Below are 20403 nucleotides of genomic sequence, written 5' to 3'. Positions count from 1 at the left end.
AGCGCATCTTTAATTGTCTCCGTCCTTCAGAGGTCCATGTCGTTGGGATAGACGGTCCCAGATCTGGATTCATGTTCAGCCTCCTTAGCGTTGTCATCAGTATACGTTTGCTTAGGTCTGAACTCTTTGTAAACTGATCCCATAGGATGTTCGGCCGATTGCGTCCAGCTTTGAATCTAGAGCGCACAAGGGCTTGAAAGTGATGTTATGTTATTAACATTTATTACGCGCTCGGATACTCAGGAGTGTCCTGGCGCGGAGCCATAGCAGAGATGCAGCACGGGAGCGACGATCTAGGTAAACAAGGAGGTTTTCAGTTGTTTCTTAAAAAGCCTGAGATCGTGCACGAGTCTAAGAACCAGAGGGAGCTCATTCCAGGCAGCGGCAGCTTTAACTGCCAATGAAGCGCCCTTCATACGTGAAAGCGTGGAACAGCCGCCAAACACTGATTGGACGAACTAAGGGGTCTGCTAGGTATATAAAAACTGAAGCGGTCCCTCAGATAGATCGGCCCTTCAGCATGAAGGGCGCGATGGGCAAGGACAAGGGCCTTAAACTGTATCCGACGGGACACAGGAAGCCAATGGAGGGCAGATAGGTATTCTCTAACGTTAATCCGCCTATCGATGCCAAACACCAATCTGACTGTCGCATTCTGCACTGTTTGGAGCTTCTGAGTCTGATAGGCGGGGAGGCCAATGTAGAGAGCTTTGGCATAGTCGATGCGAGACAAGATGAGAGCTCTACCAATTGTCTCACGAGCATGCTGAGGGAGAAAAGGAATTTTTCTCCGCAGTGCCTTAAAATTCCCAAAGCATGTCCCAGCCAATTTTTTAATTTGTACCGGGAAGCGTAAATCGCTACAGAACCAGACCCCCAGGTTCTTAGCCATCGTACCTACATTGGTATGGGAAGGGAACGTAGCCGGCCACAGGTCATCTTTAAAATCGGAGGGGAAATGGCCATAGAGGAGGATCTCTGTTTTTTCCTCATTACATTTGAGCCTGGCCCTAGTCAACCAGTTGAAGACTGCTGCAAGGCAGTTACGGGCGCGCCCCACCGAGGAATCGCTCTTTTTCCAGGTGAAGAGGAGCTGAGTGTCATCAGCATAGGCGATGACCTTAGCACCCAGCTCCTCCGCCAGGGCAATCAAAGGTGTCAGATATTAAACAGGGGGGAAAGGGTGGAACCCTGAGGTACACCTGTATTAACCTCTTTGGAGGTAGAGCAAAAAGGTGGAATCCACACCTGCTGGGATCTGCCTTGGAGAAAGGACTCGCACCAGGCTAAAACCAGCCACGAGAGGCCAATAGAGGCAAGACGGGTCAACAGAAGATCGCGAGGCACGGTGTCAAACGCTGCAGAGAAGTCCAACAGCACCAAGGCCGCCCGGCCACCGTCGTCGAGGCAATCTGATGGCCTCAGATACTTCCACCAGAGCGGTTTCGGTACTGTAGGACTTTCGAAAGCCAGACTGGGCAGGATGGAGCGCCCCAGAAGACTCAATAAAGAACACCGCTTTTTCAGTCACCTTGGCCAACGCAGGTAGCAGGGAAATGGGGCGATAACTAGTTAACTCTTTGGGGGGATAAAGAGGGCTTTTTTTAGAAGTGGAATAAGTTTGGCTTGTTTCCAACCTGCCGGAACAACGGCCGTTGAAAGGGAGAGATTAACAATATTTGTAACCACAACCAACACAGTCTCCGCAGAGCAGGTCAGCAATCTAGCAGGACAAGGATCAATAGGTGATCCGGATTTAATCGAACTGAGAATGGCCAAGGCATCTTGTAACGAGACAGGGGAAAAATTAGAGAGAGAGGGCCCGGAGGGGGGGCTAGGGTCCTACAAAGGAAGGGGGATGGAAGAGTCGCACTTAAAAGAATCATTAATAGCCAGTATTTTGTCCGAAAAGTAATTAGAGATTTCTTCACACCATTCCAAAGAGGCGGGGTTGGCCAGATATTCAGCGTCCGGTTTAAGGAAGGATTGGACGATAGAGAAGATCGCTTTAGAATTATTGTTGGCTGCAAAGATACGCTCAGTATAATAACTTTTAGCCTCCTTGATAGCGGCGTAGTAAGCCCTCTGAGCAGATCTAAGGGAAATTTTGGCTGACTGGCAATAGTCAATACGCCAACGTCGCTCGAGGGTTTTGCAGCCATGTTTAAGATCTTTAAGGACTTTTGTAAACCAGAGTTTCGAGGGGGAGGCCCTAACACGTACTTTCCTCAAAGGGGGGGGGCAGATGCCTCCACTGCTGACGCAATCCAGTTAGAAAAACTGTCCAATGCCACATCCAGCCGAACAGCGGCTGGAGGGCGAGAGGCAACAAGAGACTGACTAAAAACGTCAGAATTAATTCTGTGTGACGGTAGACCCAGGGAAGGACGGCTGGGAGGGGTAGGGGCCGGAATTGACCAGAAAAATGTTATCAAAAAATGATCGGACCAGGACACAGGGGAAGGAGAGGGACTCCTATGGATGGGCGCGAGCTGCCTACACCCATGCAGGCTTGCACCTGGCCTGGGACCAGGAGTTAGTGAGATGTTCCCGGCTCAGGAGGGTGAGAGCCAGTCCTTGGGATATGCCACGCTCCCTTGTGGGTGCAGCGTCGGAGACCAGCATGCCAATGCTTGTTGGACAGAGGCCTCTCTAGGAATGCAGCGACAGGCGACTGGGAGGTTAGGAACACAAGCAGCGGATGAGGCAGAGCTGGGATCCAGGTAGGGGCCACTGTACCCTAGCGAGCCCGGCAAGTCCAGGCTTGGGTGGCAGCTGGTGGAGGCGAGACTTGGCAGAGGTGGTCCATGGAGCAGCAGGCACTTGGGGTGGGTGAGGCAGAGTTCATGGATTAGGCCTGGCAGGTAACGCTTCGCATTGGCCCGCCGCAGGGTGCAGGATGTAGGGACGGTTTGCAGGGCGCCGAGTGATGGCGCTGCTTGGGGAAGGTGAGGTAAGGACAGATCCTGGACTACAGCCCCAGGGCACGGATGGAGAGCTTTGCTGAAGGACAAGCGAGCATTGTCGTTCTCTGCAAACACCAAGGGTTCATGGAGCAGGCAGGAGGGGGTCCGGCAAGAGTCCTTCGACAATGGTGGCCTGGCCTGGCGGAGGAATCCACGCGGAGGAACATTGCACATGTCTGGCTCTCCCGGTCTGCCGCAGCAGGCAAAACTTAGAGAAGCAGGTGTACTCAAAGGGACCATCTTGTGAAAAGTACTCACACGTGTCCTCTTGCATCATCAACGATGGGCGTTCTGGCAAGACCCCCCTGTGACATCATTCGCTAGAGGGCCCTGTAGGTAGTGGTGGTAATTTTAGACTTTGGAAGTACAAAATGACTGGTCTTTGTCATCTGGGTCACGCTCTTGTCCTTACAGGGAGCAGCTCAGCTTCTTCTTCCAAAGAGGACACATCAGCCAGGCCTACTTCCGTTTCTCAGCCTGGTTCTGGCCTGGAGGAAGAGCTGCTACCAGCAAGGCCCCCTTCTCCTTTTTATTTTTTTATTGTTATGTAATAATAATTAATTTTTTGGGTAGTCAGGCAGCAAATTTCTGCTCGCCCTTCCTTTACAAAAAAAAAAAAGCATTTCTACTCTACTCCGATTCACTTATTTCTTTAATCTATTGATAAATCTAGGATCGGTAAATAAAAAAGGGTCCATTATTTCGTAGATTTGCGCATGCGTGCACACATACGTCATCACTCAAGTGTTCACCCACAATATGATGGGGGCTGCTTCATGACGCGTTTCTTTTAATTTTTTTTTCTTTTCCAGGCTGCTACAGAGCATTGGCAAAAAAAAGTTTTTTGCTGATGTTGTACAGCATCACCCAATAGATCTTTCAGGCAAGACTTATTGGCTTTGCCAGTGCTTGTTGTATTTCCATTTGATATGGATGGATGGATGGATGGATATAGATATAGATATATACATATACACGAATTGAATTGACATTTTTGTCAGAGGGCTACATTGTTGTACACTACATTTTTGAATGAGACTTTATTACATACAACCCTTTTATTTTATTTTTTGGGGGGGGGGGGGGGGGAGTTTTATATAGCGCAAACTTGACCCGAAGGTATCCAAGCTCTTTACATGAGCACCGGTTGCGTTACACAAGGACACACACGTTCATTTAAAAAAAAATAATAATCTCTGAATGTACGTAGTATTTGTATAGCACAAACCTAACCAAAAGGTCGGGGAGCGCTGTACGGGGTCAAAGACAAAGCTGCAGTCAACGAGTGATTGGGGGTAGCGGGGTTCTGGTGCAGACATGGACTGTTGCCGCATCACGATAGTGCTCTTTCATGAGCTGCATCCCGGCTCCTGCCGACATCTGGGTAGGGTTGGCACAGTCTGGATCGCTACTGGAACCATCCTTGGTTCATAGATTTGAGGATGTCTGCTGACTTTCCTTTCATTTTTTGCTCTTTTTTTTTTTGTTTTGTTTTTTGTCTCCAGTCTGATGGTGTCCTAGCTGCAGGTGCGCCAGGAGCCCCTGGAAGGGGTGAACGTGTGAGGGAGATGTGATGGTTGTGAAGACTTAGTAAAAGATGCAGTTGGTTTTGAAGGTGATGTGGACTTGCAATGTGAGCAGATTTCCATCAGGATTGGGTGGTGTGTTCATATTTCTTCAGGTCATGAATGAGACGTGCTGTGGCGTTTAAGGTCCCTTTAAGGGGGACCGGGGCGGAGTCTAGGAGACCACGGAGCAGATCATTGCCACCATGCAAATACGGGGGAGAGGATGTGGCATAACGGCTAGAGCGGTCAACCTCAGAGTTGAGGAACTGGGTTCGTGTCTCGGCAGGAAAGCACACCAACAGTGTGATTCTGGGCAAATCGCATAATCTCCCCGTGCCTAACAAAATGAATGTGTCCGTCTGTAACGCTACTGGTGCTCATGTAAAGCGCTCTTATACCTTCGGATTGAGTTCGTGCCATAAACTGCAGCAACAAAAAAATGCAGGAGTGGGAGGGCGTGATCAGCAGTTGCAAAGTTGCTTTCTCAGAGGAGCTATTTCTCTTTCTTTAGTCAGTTTCCTTTGCAGTAACTTCCTTGAAGGTGAAGTTGACTCCAGAGTGAAACCAAGTGTCTTGATCAAGAGTGAAAGTTGAGGGTTGAATCTGTCCAGCCCTTTGTCATTGAGACAGGTTGGGGCTAGTTGCCGTTTGTTGTTCTTGCAAAGCACAGGCATTCTGTCCTGGTGGGTTGTGGTTCAGGTGGCGGCTGGATCTGCAGGTCCGGGTGATGTGCAGGAAGTGTTTGAGGCACGGGATGCGTGAAGTGGTGGAGACTTTCAAGGAGCGGCGTTTGTCACAGTCGTGTTTTTATGCTGTCTCCAGTGAGGAGATCTTAAGGGGCTCCCTGTGGAGGCTGAAGATGAACGGAACCGCATGGGACCCCAGGGGGACGTCAGAGGTGAGGGGGATCTTCTGGGACTTGGAGATCCGATGACCATGAACTGGTGTTAAAAGGATCGGTAGGAGGAGAACCAGGGAATGACCTCTCTGGGAATCCCACTCATGGCTTCAAGTTGTAGTTGAAGCGGGGGTGATCTATGGTGTTGAAGGTGACTGGGAGGTCCAGCCATTGCAGGAGGTGTGAGCTGAAGCCATATTAGTGGCCAGACAGGAGTTAGCTGGTGTTGATGTGATGGTAAAGTTGAGATTAGACGGCTCTTTTATGATCTTGTCCATGAAGGGAAGGCGAGCGATGGGCCAGTAGTTGGAAAGGTCGTCTGGGTCTAGTGTGGTTTCTTCAGGAGTCGGGGGATCGGAACTGGTTTGAGAGCATCTGGGAAGACGCCATGAGCGATGGAGGGAGGCTTCGACATTGGTGAGGAGGGGAGAGCGCTGTTATGAAAGAGGAATGTAAAACACCATCTTATTGGCCACCTTTGAAAGAGTAGATTATGTAGGTGAAATTTGCAAGAGATGGGGCTTTAAACTCTGGCCGTGCCTCATCCAGACGACTGATGGAGCGGTTGTTGTCAACCACGTCTTGGCGCACCGTGGTGCTGAGGGTCTCAGCTTGTGCCTGCGTGTTTTAGTTGGCGCTTGGGTTTTCCAGAAAAGCATTAGTGTCTCTTGGAAAGGCGTTGACGTTGGATGTGGAGCTGGTTGAGTGAGAGCGGCGTTTGAGCTTTAGGTTGTTGATGGAGGAGTCTTTGAAGGTTCAGAAGGTTTGTTCTCTTTGATTCACCTCCGCATGTTGGTTGAATTGTGAGCAGGGATGTGGTCGTCACAGTCCAGAGATACGGGAGGTTTGCACCGAAAGCTTTGGCACATTTCTGGATTTGTTGCTGTTGAACCCACCTCTAGCACATGAAACGTGATATTTTAAGTAAGCTGCCTGGTTTCTGTGGCATGGGAGTCTGGTACCCAGACCGCCTCCAGTCCTGCTTCCCCATCTTGGGGTTCTTCAGACTCTGGCCTGGGTTCACCGCCTTGTCCTGGCAGTGGCTTAGGGCAAGGATACCAGGCTAGGGCGAGGCGACAGCCACATACCCACTTCCTTAACACACACAATTCCCCAGATAGACCGGTATCAGTCCCAACCACCAAAATAGAACCTGTTCACAGAAAGAACCGGTCTCTGAGCCCAAAATAGATGAGGAGCCCTAGGCAGGGCCCGGTGGCCCTTCCCTAGCGCTGTGGTGCTGTCATCATCCATGACACGTCCTGCCCAGGTGAGGCTGCCAGGCTATTACCAAGGGCACGTGGAAGCCCCTGGAATGCACCAGGAACTCCCAGAAATACTGCAGTAACTCAGGAGTCGTGACTCACGCCCAACCCTTCTACCGAGCCCTCGTTTCATTAAAATGATGTATCGAGACCTGCAGGTGTGGCTGTCAGTCCCCAAGTGACAGGACGCGATGTACCCGGCTGGCACACGGAACAGTGGCACAGATCAGTGCCCTGAGTAAGTGAACAGCAAAGGGCACCTCTCATAGGTATCTGTGTTGTCTGGCAGCATGGTCAGTGCACAGGCCCAGGGTACAGACCTTACCCTTCTGTGGGACAATGGAGGAAACGTTACACTTTACTTCTATGTGAAGGGTAAAAGAACTCTCTCTAAAGAACAGGGGTAAACCGCTGTTGGCCTCTGTGGCAGTTAGTAACCCTTCGCTCACCCCGCCCCCTTTTTGTTTTTTTTGGGTTTAAGAGCCCTTACTGGGGTACATGCTTAAGAAGCAGTTTTCGGGGAGCAGGGGTAAGGAGCCCTTTCACCCCCAGGGTTTCCAGGACACGTGTAAATCCACACTTGCTAACATTCTGTGAGCAAAAGAGGGCTTTATAGATTCCAGATCCGCCAATTGGCTTAATGATGACATCACTGTAAATTACTTTAAGAGTCTGGAGGCCTGATGGCGCCATCATAGGAAATGACATCACATGCCGTTAGGCCAAGATGAAATAAATGTCATGATGCAAATAGGTGACCTTTTTTGACTGTGGCCAGACTTAACCTCCCTAACACACGTCTGCATCAATCAATGCCTGGCACGGTCATCGGTCGGGGCTTCTAGGAGCTGCTGAGAAGCGGGCAATTCAAGGAGCTATGCTGCTTTCGAAGGCTTCCTGAGATTTCCGCTCCAGCTCAAGGAGCGGAGTGTCAGCTCTTAGCAAGCACCTTTCTCTGCTCCCCAAAAATCAGTGAATGACTCCCTAAATCTGTAGGTTTTTGGTTTGCCAAGTGACTCCTAAATCGTTAGTCTTGGAAAGTATGCGCAGGCTCTCGGTGGAGCACCACCCGGACCTCGCAAGCATGAACTGACATGCCTCTTCGCCCACCCGGGCCCTCCTTCTGCCCTCCTCTGCCCCTCTCCTGGGCTCCCGCGTTCTCTGCCTTCCTTCCCTCGTGCAAACACGCTTTCCCGCGAGACCCTGGCACTTAAGCGCTCTTTCCTGCCTGGCTTCCTGTTTCACTCTCTCCCTTCCGGTCCAGGCCTGCCTCTCCCCTCTGCCACCACGTACAGGCCTTTCCTGAGACACTTTCCCTCCGAGTCCAGGCTCCAGGGCTTCCTGCCCCGTGACGGGCTCTATGGACTGTTTCCGTCCCGCCTGGGGGGGGGCAGAGGGAGCCTTTAACCAAACATATGAGCGCTCCAACTTTGGGCGGGAAGAAAGAGGTCTTGCAGATGGAGGTGGACTGTGTAATAACTGGACCGAGCTCCTGACCGGATGTTGCCTCTGAAAGGCTGGTGCAGCAGGGGTAGAGTCCGTCGTGTCACACATACCTGATATGCGACTGACTTTGCCCCTTTCAGAGCCAGTTTGCAAATGCGGCTATTTTTTTTTACAGTTGGTAATGTCCTATGAAATCCCGCGCTGTTGGCCGTCTCGTAAGGTGGGGAGGAGTGAATTAGAAAGTGGGGTGATGAGATTGACTTACTCCAATTTTTTTTTTTTCTCTTTCTCTCTGCAGACATTGGGTGCAGTGACAGGTCTGCAGCTTCTGAGCTCCCCAGCCGTACTCCAGTCTCCGTCCTTCCTGGGGGCCGCATGGGGACCCCGTCGCCTCCGGGGGATGGTGGCAGCCGTGTGAATGGCCACCAGCCGCCCGGGACCGCCTGATACACCCAGCACGGTAAGTTCTCTGAGGGTAGAGGGTGAACCAAAAATGTAAATTAGCAGTAAAAACTGGGCCTAGTTTCCAGACTTTGATGCAATTAAAAATGGTGGTGAGATCTTTTTCCAGGTGGAGCCGGTTGGCCTACGAGCGGTGGTGCTGGAGATCTAGTACAAGGTTGTTTAATTGGTGAATCTCTTGAATAATAAGTTTGTTCCTCTGCCTGCCCTTATTTCTTGCCCCAAGACTTCTTATAGAAGGGTATTTATGGAAGCTTTGGGCAGCAAAAGTGATTTAATCTCCTTATTCAGGGGCTCCATAGTGCATGCCTTGATAATAAAATTGCCTTCTATGTGCACCCTCTAACCTGCCCGCCAAACGTCTTATAAAAGGATCTAATTAGATGCCTTGGTGAATGAAGGACACTTTTGTAAGGCATCAGTTACTGGGCACATGTCTTCAAACCTCGCACGCCAAGCCCAATACCTCTCAGTCAGGACATACTACATTAAATGTCCTTCTTTCCCTACACTTTGAATAGTGCCTAGAAACCTGAAGAGGATGCAAGCGCTTAGGGGCCTCATCAGGGTTCTGACGCACAATAGAAGTGGTGCAGTACCCCTAAATGTCGGTGCATGCTTCTCAGTCAGTACAAAGGCGTCCTTGGCGCCACGCTCTTACTTCAGGACAGACCTAGGCGGGACTATGTCACTTAAGCTTTCAGCTGCGATTTATGTATATTTTCTAAAAACCAGAACATGGTCTCTGGGGGTTAACACGGTATTGAGTTAGTACTTTGCTTTCCACAACCACATGGTTCTCTCCAGGAGGTAAAGGCCAATATTTCTATAGGCGCGGAGCATTTGCGCCCGACAGCCCTTAAACCGGGAGAAAGTTTAAGGTTCCCCGGATCTTCTTTATAGAGATTGTCACTCACTTTAAGAACCTTCATAATCGTGTTCTTTTGTGGGGTGACCTTCCTTCGGAATAATCCAATGTGGTGCAGTTCACTGGAGTTCACCAGATGGTACTCGGGGCATGGGGACGTGAGCAGTTTGGTCTGTCGAGCTGCCCCTCTGTGCTTCCAATGGCTGTGACCATCTGCTTTTGTGTCGGTCAAAGGTAGGAGAAGTATTAAACCCCTTTTTTGTATGTCTTGGGCCCTGTGATGGTCTCTCTTGGGGCTTCTTTCATAATGTGTTCCGTCCTTGGTGGTGATTATGTTCTTTACTCTACCAATCTCCTTAAACACTGTAAAGCGCTCTGATACCCGCAAGGGTCGTGTACGTGCTATATAAAACTTTATAAACAAATACAAAATAATACCCTGTCATTGCTTCTCTGTTGATGGACGATTCCCAAACAGCCCGAGAGGGCATGCGATCGGATCGGCAAATGGCCAGACTTGGTGTGAGAAGTTGGCCTGGTATATGATGCTCACTAGTTACAGTGATCACCTTGTACCATGCCAAGCAACCCTTATGGTGTGGTTGTAAGTCAACCTTTTCGGACTAGCTGCCCTAGTGGTAGCGTAGGCTAAGCAGTCTTTGAGGCTAAACTCGTGAAGCGTGTTAAGCCAGCTGTTTTACCAAATGTAACCCCCTTTTATACCAATGAAAGGACACCACACAGATATATATTCAAAATATATATGTATTTATTTCTCAAAGTAACCCCTAGTCTCTTTATGAGCACAGGAGCACAAATCGTCAAACAAGATTATCACAGAATACACAGAAGTTGCACTTTATATGGATAGGCCCTGGTGGCCACTCGAACCATATACTAAAATAGTGGTATAAGTACCACGAACAGAAAAGGGAAAAGGCCTAGGGCCTCTAGAATCGCTGGGCCTACAAGGAGCTAACTTCAGTTAGTGACCAGGAGGTCCACGGGTGGCGTGTGCAGAGCAAATAGTCACACGCGTGCTCCCATAGGTTTCAATGGGTGCGTAAAAAGTACAAAGTTACTGCAAAGAGGATCTTCCGGATGGACTAGGAACTCAAGATTTGGAACACAGGCACTAGAGATGTAATACTACACTTGGGCACAGGTGTGCCAGCTTTACCTCACCCACAGGAAGCGGGTGCATAGGCCTCGAAGTGCGTCGGGTTTCTTCTATCTGTTCCGTGGAGCCTGAAGACAAAGATGCTGCAGGCGGTCGGTCCGGGAGAGATGCAGTGGATCCAAGAGTGGATCGGAGATGTTGAAGACCTGTAAGCAGAGGGGACAGTGTTCACAGTCACTAGCCAGTGACCAGCGTGGCACCAGGTGGGTACCAGGCAATGTCGGGTGCCAACAGGAAGAAAGGTGTAGCTTGTCTCTGCAGCCACGTGGTCCCTGGAGGTCGACGACGTCCAGGAGTCGGTTCACGAGCTGTCCCACGCAGGCTCTCGCTGTCGGCGGTGTCGGCGACGTGATCAAAGCCAACAAGCCTTGGCAAAAGCAATTGTTGTAGGAGATGAAAATAAGCTGATGGTTCTGACCAGCAAGGTCAGAAGGACTGCTCCTTTGGAGGGGAGCAAGGGCCAGTCTGGAGCAACCAGACCAGCGGTGTATTTCGTAGAGTTCGTCGCCAAGATGGCTACTAGCCAGCGGGCCAGCAACCGGTTAGGCGCGTCGAGTGGCAAAATGCAGAAGGGCCCCACACAGATCGTGGAGATGCTGGAGGGCTCACCTTTGGTGCAGATGCTGCTCGGGTGTTGGGCTTCTCAGATCCCAAAGCACAACTTGGAGGGAGCCTCGGTTGTTGCACTTGTCAGCTTGTCGTAGTCGTTCCAAGATGGCTGGCTCCACGTGTCTCGGTGCCTCCACGGGTCTCCTCTTTTCAGGGACTGTGGATCGGGCGGTGAGAGGTCTGGAGGTCCAGGTCTTGTCGGTCTCTGGGCTCGGGCTCCGGCGGGAGGCGGCGGCAAAGCAGACGTTGATTCGCTGGATGGTGCTTGCGTTAGCAAGGTGGTCACTCCCTGACCACAGGGGAGATTGGCTTCAGTCCTCTGTGCAGCAGAGCGTCGAAGTTCCCGTCTTCTTCTTAGTGTTAAGTTGATTCCAGGATGTCTGAAGTCTTAGGACACAGCTCCTACCTTTAAGCGGATTCTAGGGGCCGGACTACCTGCTAGGTCCCTCCCTATGGGTGGGACCAGGAAGGGGGGTGGTTACACCCCCAATCCTTTGTCCAGCTCGCCCCAGGCCCGGGACTGGTGTGCCCCAGGACCGGTTTGAACTGGCATATGCACCGAGGCTCCTTGTGAGCCACAGGCATGTCTGGTTTCTTTCAAGCCCTACCTGACCAATACACAAAATCCTGTCTGGGGTGGTGCACGCACCTCCCCTGGCAGGAAACCCTTTGTCCACACCTCCCAAGCTGGAAGGACTCCCAGCAGCAGGAGGGCAGACTTGTGTCTGTGGTGGCAGCATCCATTTTGTGGAGCTGAGGCTATGTCTGATTTTACCCGGGTTTCAGGTACTGTACATGTCGTGTCCCTCTAGAAGGGTGGAATGCTAACCCCGTCGCCAGAATTGGCGAGGGGTTAGTATTCCAATTCGTATGACACCTTACTCGACATGTTTTGATAAAGCCAAACCAAAGATAGCATTTAACCGCGAGGTTCATAATGCACTTAAGAGTATATGGTATGACGATATCTGGAAACAATAGAAGGAAGTTGTTCCGACCACTGCAGACAGGCTCAGCTCATGCCAGAGCACCATCTCACATGGAACCAAGCACTCTGCCTTCAGGATTGTTAAGGCCTGCCAGAGGAGTGACTTATAGGTTACCAGGTGTCCCATTTAAGGTTAGGTATAGGTATACTACACCTAAGTAAGAGGTGATTACACCAACTTACCCCAGCTGAGTGATCAGCCAGTTGTGTCAAATTGTTAGGCCAAGCCTGGGGTGGCATAATACATGCTTCAGCCCCTGGCAGGCCTTGGGTACACCAATGCCCTGGGTACCTAGTGTACACTGGTACAGGGGCTGACAGGGTGATCCACTTCCAATTGGTTATGCACCTAGGTGCATAGTTTTAATTTAGTAGAGAGAACAGCAGGCTGGGGGTCTGATTGGCAGGCCCACAGCCTCAATATGTCAAAAACCAGTGAAGCAAAAAGCAAAAATTTGGGGTGACCATAGGATAGCAGACCCTACTCTCCTACACTTGGTCTACCAAAAAGAGCAATTATTTAGGAATTCTTGAAAACAACTTTCTTAAGATATCACAGAAGGTCCAGCAGCGTCGTTCAAATGGGCAAATAGGTGACTGATATTTGGGAGGGCTGTGGCACATGTGACCGGACCAAGAAACCCGATGGCCGCCTCAATTAGAATGGCAGAAGTGTGAACCTCCACTGTGGTGGAGGCCCAGATACTCTGATGACCCTGGCTGCATTATCCCCTTTTAAGAGTTTTAAGAGCCCTAGGATATAATGGGATTTATATTTCAGAGCAACCCGTCCGCCAAGATCCAAGTTAGGCCCTAAATGTGTTCAATCCTGGACATTGCCATAGAGACTGGCCAGACGCTACAGAGCATTGTCTGGAACCGGTGCCCCCTGAATTCATAGCTTGTGAGCCAGTGATCAAGCAATGCCCCTTTGTGTGCCTGGAACAGCTAACTTTAATGTGTAGTAGAATTCCCTACATATTTCTCTTGAGAAACAAACTTCTATCCTACCTTCCACATAGCCCAGCTGCGCCTCCACCGGTGATGCGGTCTTCCGGCAACCAGGCACTTGCACTCTGTGCACGCTAGCACAAAGGTAAGCGACCCTGCAGTCCGGTATGAGCTCCTGCCTGCTGGCGCCACAACCACAATTGTTTTGCAGGAAAATCTTAATATCTAAACTGGTTTGCATCATTTATTTATTGGGCGGATTATTTTAAGTGCAGGGTACACCCAAGCCAGGGTTTTTTTCAGGGGCTGGCGCACAGCTCGCGGGAGGGGGGGCAGGTGCAGACTAGCGGGATGCTCTCAAAAAAAAAAAAAAAAAAAACTGTTAGAAGGTGGTTCGGACACTATGGGCTGCCCGGATTTTTTGCTTTTTGAGCCCCTAATTGTTGAGCTTTTACTGCGGGGGAGCCTCATAAGTTGGGACTCACCCACAGTGAACTCAGGATGTAAGACAATGCATGGGGATTTTACTGGTGTTCCCCTGGCTTGACCAGGCCACTGCGCAGCAGCTGGAGTAAGGGACACCGGGCTGGTTACATGCAGACACATGTGTACATGCACACATGTACGGGGCTGCGCAGGGGAGATTCCTAGCGTGCGCAGTCAAGGAGCAGCTACAAAGTGAATGGTGTGGCAGGACTTATGAAGTATTGGGTGGTGACATGGAATAGGCTTTATACACTGGAAAGAAACATGCCAGGGAAAGTCAGTGTGTCTTACTGTTTTTTCACTTCATTATTCCCCTATGGGGATGTGGGGCCCATGGCTAGATTAACTTCCGTTAGGCCTACAGATTCCAGACACGCACTTAAGTCCAATGTAGCTAATGTGAAAAGAAGTATTCTGCAGAGTCCAAAGTCCTATTTGTACTGCTTTTGGGTCATCCAGAACGGTGGTATTTCTCTGAGCCAGCCATGACCAGACCCAGGCTGAGGGCTGACCTCAGCTGGATGGATTGATAACCTTTCTTCCACAAGCGAGGGCCTCCTCTCCATGAAGAGATGATGGGTGGGGCTACAGGCTCATCCATCACTAGGTGCCAGGCACCAGGCTGCACCAAGAGCGAAGGCAGCGTGGGGGGGATGGGGCTTCAGAGAAATGTGGCCCAAGAACCTGGAAGATGCCCTTTTGAACAAACCCAGAGGCTGGACAAGGAGGGAGCAGGGGCAGGAAAGTGATGCGTCACTGTTTGATAGAACCAACAGGGACTTCCTGCCAGCCCCCTACTCCACTTTTAAAAAGTGCTTGCACAGGAAGAGAAGCTCTCTCTGGGGTGTGGTCTGCTGAGGATGAAGGTGCTGGAGCCTGGTGCAATGGGCAGTTGGAAGGAGAGACCCCCTGACCGCCCCCAGGACCCTAACAGCACCAGAAGAAGAGCCCAGGACCGGTGCGCAGGAGCAGTGGCCTCTGCGCAGGGAGAAGAGAGGCACAGAACAAGAGCCAGGCGAAAGGCTGGTGCAGGGAGCCAGTGAAGATAGCACCGAGCTGATTCCACCCTCTCAGGGACCCCGAGGGCGGAGGAGAGTGTTCCCAGTGGCGGGGGCTGGTGAAGAGGAGCATGAAGCGCCCCATAATGCCTCGCCCGGCATTTGGAAATCTGCCGTTTTGGTGCTTTGTGGCCCCCAGAGGAGGGGGGGTCACCCTCACTTGTGTAAAGGTGCTGGGGGAGCTGCTGGAGAAGCAGTCTTCCCCCCCCCCCCCTCCCGCATGAAGAAAAGTCCCACCCTCCGTGTCATGGGGACCTAAAGGAAACTACCCCTCAAGGGCTCCGCTAGCATTTAAACACCTTCTAGGCTGGAACTTTTGTTCTACAGCTGAGGGTGTGTGGAGAAGTGCATCATGAGGTAAAGGGCTGAGTTGGGGATTGTTGGACAGGCCACATGAAGGGCTTGCTCCCTCCCCGCACGACAGGGCCCAAACCCCGGACTCCCAGGTGTTACCCCCAAGGGCAACCCGCACCCCGTCTCCCAACGGAACTCCTGCCCCCGGACATCCATGTATCATGGGGCCGAACCACTACCGGCTCCCCCGGCCGGATCAGCCGCCATCTTGGACACTGCGCCACGAGGCCGCGTGGCCTCAGCCCGACCCTAACCCTGGGCCTGGCCGGCCCCGACATCCCGGCACCACCATCCACCCAGGAGGTGAACGGACCACTTGGCAGGTCAATGGGAGAAAGAAGCGTCGAGGGCTCTCCCCCGCCAGGTGCCGATCACCCTCCAGCTCCCCCAGGCGCTGGCTCCACCCCCTGCTGGGTGTCTGGACTCCCTCATCCCGGACCCCCCGACCTCCAAGTGCGAGGGTCCGGACATCAAAGGGCGCCAGACCTATAACTAGGGCAGCTGCAGAGCAGGAAGGCAGTTGTATCCTGGAGTCGAGAGACACCGAGAGAACTCAGCCTTGACGGACTACTGGCGCTGCCGTAGCCCTGCCTTGGGAACTATCGTCCTGCCTGCTGGCGCTGCCGCGGCCTTCTGCAACATCCATCCTCGTCGGGTCCTGCTGGCGCTGCCGCGGACCGTTGTAACGACCACCTTCATCGGGACCTGCTGGCGCTGCCGCGGACCTTGTAACGACCATCTTCACCGGGACCTGCTGGCGCTGCCGCGGACCGTGTAACGACCATCTTCACCGGGACCTGCTGGCGCTGCCGCGGACCGTGTAACGACCATCTTCACCGGGACCTGCTGGCGCTGCCGCGGCCCGTCCAAGCTAGAACACCGAGCTCGAGGATTGTGAGCTATCCACCATACCATCTCAGCTACCAGACTGGTAACCAAACTGTCCCGCTACCCCCTTTCCCCAAACCAAGAGACTCGAATCGAGGGGACCCCTGAGTCCAGACCTCCTTGTACCATTTCATCGTACCTTAAGAAATCACCTATAAAGAACGCTAAATCTTATCCTTGTGTGGTGTATATCTGTGGGGGGGAAGTTATTCATCTGTACGATCGCTGGAGACGGCTCTCCCCGGAGACCTCTCCCCTTGTCCTCGGCCGACCCTCCCGGTCCGTCTAACAGGGATTTGTGGAGAAGTGCATCCCCTGGAGGTGAAGTGGTGTAATTGCCCCGAAATGCATTTACTATTGGTTATTTCTTTTTAGGTGGACTGAAAGTCACATGTGTAAAGTGAAGTACCTGTGTAAAGTGATGTTAAGCTAAATGGAGTTATGATGCTGGACCTTCCTGCTAGGGGGTCTGGCTGTATTTACGTAACCCCCATGATTTTACCTGTGATTCCTTTTAAAGTGAGAAGGAGAAGTGTAGTTGCCAGGAGTACTTCTTTTGAAGGGACTGGAAGTCACATGTGTAAGGAGATGTCATAAGCCAAGTGGGGCTATGTTGCCAGACAGTCCTGCTAGGGTGTCTGGCTGTATATGCGCAATCCTGTGATTTCATCTGTGATGCCTTTAGGGGCTGTAATTGCAATGCGTTCAAATGCTCAACCAAGGTGATGAGTACTGTCATTCTAAAGTGTGCGTAAACATGGATTCTTGCTGCTGCGCTTGGGTGAAGACCCCAGACTGCTAGCCCTTAAGATATAGAGGTGCATACTTTATGGTCAGTAGGAGATGCTCAGTCAGGGTCATGTGTCACCAAGGCAGGTTTACCCCTTTTTAATGCTGGTTTAGGTAATGGGGTGGGTCGCCACTGGGATGGTGCCAGTGCGCAGGGCCCTCGCTCCAGGTTATGTTCAACTATCTGCATCGGGGGCAAGTTGATGTGCATACATGGGAGTGGTGGTACTAGACCCCACCCCCCCTGCGGGAGGGGTGGAGATGTTATGCAATGTCACAAAGTAATTCCAACAGCTTATGTATATTTGAAAATTGGTGCATAGCATTGAGGTGTGTGTGTTTAATAAATGTACTCTTACTTTTATAAAACAAAGTACAGACTGGACAATCAATTATTGAGTTATTTTTGTGCACCTGCAAATGGCGATTACTAGCCCACACCACCTCCCTTGAGTAAGCCTCCGACTGCTCTGCAACGCTACCCTCTGAGAGTCGGGTGCTACAATTGGGTGTTTGGTTTCCAGTGAAGGACAAATGTAGTCATTTGTGCAGGCCTCACAGATGCTGCCTCGTTTTCCAACAAAAACTTACCTTGCTGCCGCCAGGTTGTGCGTCTTCTCTCCTGCTGCCTGTGTCCAACTCCAGGTTGGAACAGGAAGCAGGCAGCCAGGCTCCCACCCCTAAGCGAATCCCAACGCTCCAATGGACACGGCGCTCAGCCAGGGGCTGGAGGGGTGGGCATGCTCGTTATGCAGGCTGCATGGGGAACAGGGGAGGGCGCATGACTGTTTTGGGCAGCCTGAGAGGGACGACCAAACATTCATTGCGCACAGGAGTGTTTACCACTCCTCCCCTGCAGCTCACCCCGCCCCCTCACGCACTGCCGTGGCAGGAGGAAAAAATAAAATGAGACCATTCCGTTATCATTTTCTTTTTTCCTTTCTTTGCTGCTCCTGGCAGTGGGGCAACGCTCCTCTGCCTTAGCGGAGGAGCTGCCACTGGTTTCTTGGCGCTAGAGAACCTACATTTTAGTGCCCTGAGGCTGCATTAAACTTTTGAACGATAATTGATTAAAGAGTCATTGCGAGTAACTTGGGAAGAAGCCACATTTTCAGCCATTTCCGAAATGTCCGGAGATTTGGTTAGGGTTTCCGCTGCAGTTGCCGAGAGTCCCTGAGTTTAGCAGCCGGCTTCAAAAGGCTCTGCCGCCAACAGTCTTGCAGCCGCTTCGTTCATATCTGATCAGGAACTCATGATAAACAGACTCGCTCACAGGGCCTGCGGTGTCCCATGGGTTTCTCTTTTAGCGCCAACATCATCTAACCTATAGATGGAACCTCTTCCCCATCCATCCAAATGTAAAGATAACTCAATATGCAGATCAGAGGCAACTGTGGAAGCGGTCCAAATACTATGGAGTTGGCCTAACGGCTAGGGCGGTCAACCTCGAATCTGGGGAACCGGGTTCGAGTCTCGGCAATGACGCTGAACATCCTGTGATTCTGGGCAAATCACTTAATCTCCCCGTGCCTAACAAAAATGTAATGCAACTGGTACTGTGTAAAGCGCTCCGATACCAGATATGGGTCAAGTTCACGCTATATAAAACTCTGTGTAAAAAAAAAAAAAAAACCCTTCATGAAAACCCAACAATGGAAGTCTATAAACGTACCCTGGTTCCATGCACAGATTACCAAATTCCTCCTGTATCGCCAAAACACCATAGCAAATGTGACTCCTTGTTACCGACTGAACCAAAACTGCTTGGCTTCTCTCCGAACCTATTGCCTGTAGTGCATTTACTGGATTTCATTGCAGTCCACTGCTTATCGCCCTCGTTTCACAAACAAAGTCACCAAGACCGCAAATTACTTTTTCCATTCCCTCCAGAAACTAAAGAACTGCCTCACACCACCACTAACACCAGCAGGTCCCTCTCTAAAGATCTCGCTGCCGGGCTCCGGCAAAGCCCTGCTCATAGGTTCACCTCAAACAACCATCGCCCATTAAAAGTAATGCGTCACTCGATGGTTTGTTCCTTTGATGAAAGAAAATGATGACCACGTGAAACTCCTACTAAAAGACCTCCACTGTTTACCATTAGAAGCAAGGTTGGAATTTACAGTAAACTTGCTGGACATTCAGATCCATTCACCCAAAGACCCCTTTATACCTATTACATTTGTTGGCGTTCTTGGGAAGGATCACATACTTCAGGGTACAAGGACTCCTTCCTTATCGAACCACCAAAATTCAAAACAAACTTAGCTATGACAAACGTTCTCCGGCATTGACCGCGTTCTGTGGAGCGCTCTCCCTGAAGATCAAAGGACTTTGACAAACCATATTGTGGAAAAGCTCTAAAAATGCCCAAGTTTTACCTGTACTCAAAATGTAGTGTGGACTAAAGGAAATGACACATCAGTAGTGAGAGGACAGCCATCCCATAGCTATGAGTTTCTAGGCACGAATCAAAGTGCAGGGTTAGAAGGACATTTAATGTAGGATGTCCTGAATGTATTGGCGGGTGAGGTTTCCCAATGTAGTGAGGTTGTGCGGCTAGTTTGGGATCGTAGGAATGGCATTGTGGGATCGTGGTACGGGTATTGAGGGATCATGGTCTGGCTAGTGTAGGATGGTAGTAAGGGCATTGTGGGATCATAGAAAATGCATTGTAGAGTTGTAGTAAAGCTATGGTGTGATTGTGGTAAGAGTACGCTCGGATCGGGGCGCCCCCTTGAGGTGGTCACCGTGAACACTCTTTTGAATCCGCTTCTGGCCTCCAGCACAGGTCTCTGTTGGAAGTGGAAGGTGAGAGTAATGGGATGAGAGCTTGAATTGGATCCACATGTAATGCTGGGGGTGGGGGCACCTGGTACGCGGCATGTCGCCGCCCTCTTGCATGTTCCATCTGGTGAACGATGCTACAATATGCCTCAATCCCTGCTTACATCATCAAACGATGAAACGCTGTAGCATGCCTCTTGGTGGTTGTGAGCAACGCAGAACTGACCAGAAAGTACTGTATTCTTCTTTACAATGGATGGCCCCATTAATGGCATGGGGAATTGTACAATAATGGCCCGGCATTCACGGTACAATGATGGCCCAGCATTGGCGGGACAGTAATGGCCCAGCATTGGCGGGACAGTAATGGACCAGCATTGGCGGGACAATAACCAGAGATTCTCTTTGCTTTCTTACAGGTGAGGAGCCCTTTGCTGAGAGGGCGGAGCAGGCCTGGGACACCAACTATGGAGGTCAGAGGTCAGCTGATCACCCCCTCCAGCTACACTTCCTCAGGTACCACTACTGTGCCCAGTGTAGATTGAATTGGGAGAAGTTAATGCAGGCGTACCTGCATGGATGAGCGTTGTGTGCTTGTGACCGTGATGTGCGGTTCAGTTCAATAACACTAACTCTTGTACACGCACTCTCACACTCTCCATTTCTCACTCACACTCTCTCACTCTCTCACTCTCTCACTCTCTCACTCTCCTACGCTGTCCTCTCCCATCTAGAGAGAAGAACAGGCTGAGGAGTGCGGGGAAGCTTGCGCCTCCCCGCTGTCTGCAGGCCCACACACCCCATGTATGTGCACCAAAGGAAAAGCTGCCACTGGGCTGA

The 20403-nt window shown here is 51.1% G+C and overlaps 1 protein-coding gene across 3 annotated transcripts in view; it reads left to right on the top strand.

Moving 5' to 3' along the window:
* The window catches only part of CCDC120 (coiled-coil domain containing 120), a 352506-nt gene that overhangs the window by 282608 nt on the left and 49495 nt on the right, over positions 1–20403 (top strand). For all 3 annotated transcript variants that reach the window (XM_085629697.1, XM_085629696.1, XM_085629698.1), the window contains exons 3-4: positions 8442–8603; positions 19983–20079. In XM_085629697.1, coding sequence (XP_085485823.1) covers positions 8562–8603; positions 19983–20079 — 139 coding nt within the window. In that variant the 5' untranslated portion in view covers positions 8442–8561. The remainder of the gene's footprint in view (positions 1–8441; positions 8604–19982; positions 20080–20403) is intronic.

This window comes from Triturus cristatus, chromosome 10, assembly GCF_964204655.1.
Source record: "Triturus cristatus chromosome 10, aTriCri1.1, whole genome shotgun sequence".
Lineage (NCBI taxonomy): Eukaryota > Metazoa > Chordata > Amphibia > Caudata > Salamandridae > Triturus > Triturus cristatus.
This window is presented reverse-complemented; position numbering and strand designations above follow the sequence as displayed.